Below are 2,500 nucleotides of genomic sequence, written 5' to 3' on the forward strand. Positions count from 1 at the left end.
CTTCAACGTGTAGCCTGCAGTTTTGCAAACAAGTAACAAAAGTAGAGGAATCACAAATGGTGAGCTTTGTAAAATCCTAGCCTTAAGAGTGAATTTTCTGGAAGTATATGCAGTTTTGGGTCTCTGGGAAATAGCCGAAGCTTTGAGTCGAGTCTTGGTCGCAGACAGGGCAAAACTTCAGTTTCGATCTGGTTAATATTCATGATGGCTTGTAAATTGGTGAGGGAGCGCGAGAGAGAGGCTGCTGTCTCGCGCTGGAGTGGAACGTTTGGCCACGAGGCGAATAAAAGCAAAACAACATGTAAATACGTACACGAGTATTGTGTAGTGCTACCAAAACAAAACATTTATGTCTTTTGTCTATCTCAGACTATTCTTCTCTCTATAACGAAATGTTCTCATTTCAATTCATCTTCATCTTTTAATTAGCATTAACATGGATGAAGTCATGCAGTCTGAACGTTCTAAATAGAACCATCAGCTTCCGCATACTGTTTTTGACGTTAACCGAAATGTGAAGGGGAAAAAAGGACATTCGAAAAAAAGACAACTTCGTTTGAAAAAGAAACATCTAGGCTACTGTAAAGCAAAACTTTAAGCTATAAAACAGAACGGATTCGTTTATTATTACTCATTATTATTCTAATATGCTCAAGAGTTCAATTTGTGCAAAAATGTATTTTTTGCAGAAGCGCAACAAGTGTTGTGTGTGTGTGTGTGTGTGTGTGTGTGTGTGTGTTTTTAAACGGCTGACATTTATGTAAAATAAATATTTCCACGAGCATTTCGTCTGAAGCATTTTCATATCGTCGATAATTCCATATTTTTTATTTAATTTTAAAATGTGACTTAAACATGCAGGTCTGACACGTTCCTTGATTCGTAAACAAATCGTTATTAATAACGGCTTACGCTGGCTTTGTTTTATGACGTGTGCTAGAGCAACGTATAATAGAATAGAACAACATTTAAATATTTGAATTTGAAAATACATTATTATTATTTTTTAAAGCTCTTAAACTACAGAACATTCCACGAATTTCTCACCTGGAATTTTTTAATTGGAATCTCTCTCCTAGCCTACTTACAAATATTTCTCGAGTTTATAATAGAGCATAATCGGTCTTTTCCAGTCACTCACAAGCCCGTTGGCATAAAATTAGTTTTCTACGACTGTAAATACGCTCTTTAAAAAAAAAAGGAAAAAAAAGAAAACGTTCTGGTCACGGGGTTCTCGAGTTGCTGTATGATTCTTTGGAGATTAAAAAGTTGCATTATGGGTTGGTTCTTCAGATGTGTATTGGTTCCAGTACAGAGATGGTTTTCTAAATCTATTCTGTTCTGTCCTAACTGGAACCTTTATTAAAAAGTGCAGCTTGACATAGGCTATCCTATTTTGGACTAGCAGATTTATGTTAGCTCTGTCATAGTCATTATTATGGTTTCGTTTTCCCCTTCTGTTGTAAATACTAAGAGCAAATTCATTGGCAGGTGATGCAGATCATGTTGAGTTTGTATGAGTTCACTAAGCTCAAAATAATTCACGCTCTGCTGTTGCACTGCAATTTACTTTGTTTCCGAATGTATCTTTACGCGGTTTAAGTGCGAGTGATTTATAGTAAAAGTAAAAGCAAATATTTAGTTCTAATGCTAAACTTAAGTTATATTTGTGGCATGCAATGCATGTTCGTAAAATATCTGACATTGATGAGGCGTAATATTATGTGCATGAGTGAAGGAAGGTGCATGGCGGACATCATCTGACATCTATGCCGCTTACCTTGCATGTTTCCAGGCATATGCCCCTGTTCCCCATGCGATCGAGCGAGTCCCAGAGATTCTGACTCGACTTTAGGCAGCATGACAGCTCTGCTGAGCCGATGATGAGCACGCGCCGCTCCGCCTGCGCGCGAGAGGAACACCAGAGATTCTCAAAAACACCGTCCAAACGTCCGAAACTAATCCTGTGCGCGTGGATCTACTACGGCTTGAGTTCGACTGCCCCTCTTTTTTTTTGCTAGTTGTTCACGAGCTGCGTAAGTTCATTCGGGTGGTCTTTGCAGCGACTATGATGCTGGTCTTTAAACTGGAGTGCGCGAACTGTCAGGAACTTCGCACGAGCCCCTCCTCCGCGCGCTCCGTGTCGCTCTATCTGTGAAGTTCAAACGGCTCCTCGCTGCTTTGTTACGCCGTACTGACACCACGTCGACCAATCAGCGCAGAGATCGGTGCGCTGGCGTCACGCGTTTGTCCAATCAGAATCGAGCCCGAGAATCAGCGCCTCCGCTCTCTGTTCACTTACGCCTGCAAACACAGACAAACTAAACTAATTGAACATTACGAGACACGCAGCGCTGATAACTGGAGCACCGGGAGGTATGTAATGGTGTACCGGAGGGTGAAATATTTGTGTGTATTACAAAAAATATTGATGTAGAGGAACGATAATAGAAAGCAGGACAAAATGACACAATATTTGTTCTAAAATTGACTTTTTAAT

At 40.1% G+C, this 2,500-nt stretch overlaps 1 protein-coding gene across 3 annotated transcripts in view; it reads right to left on the reverse strand.

Annotated features, from left to right (window-relative positions):
• nr5a2 (nuclear receptor subfamily 5, group A, member 2) overlaps nt 1–2,500 on the reverse strand; it is a 62,170-nt gene that overhangs the window by 53,842 nt on the left and 5,828 nt on the right. Inside the window, exon 1 of one of the 3 annotated variants that reach the window (XM_077226644.1) lies at nt 1,781–2,156. The exons of the other annotated variants lie outside the window; for them this stretch is intronic. Coding sequence (XP_077082759.1) covers nt 1,781–1,862 — 82 coding nt within the window. The 5' untranslated portion in view covers nt 1,863–2,156. Of the gene's footprint in view, nt 1–1,780; nt 2,157–2,500 lie in introns of those variants that run through there. 3 annotated transcript variants of the gene reach the window in all.

This window comes from Siphateles boraxobius, unplaced genomic scaffold, assembly GCF_051911475.1.
Source record: "Siphateles boraxobius isolate OS27281-9 unplaced genomic scaffold, OSU_SipBor_1 13, whole genome shotgun sequence".
NCBI lineage: Eukaryota > Metazoa > Chordata > Actinopteri > Cypriniformes > Leuciscidae > Siphateles > Siphateles boraxobius.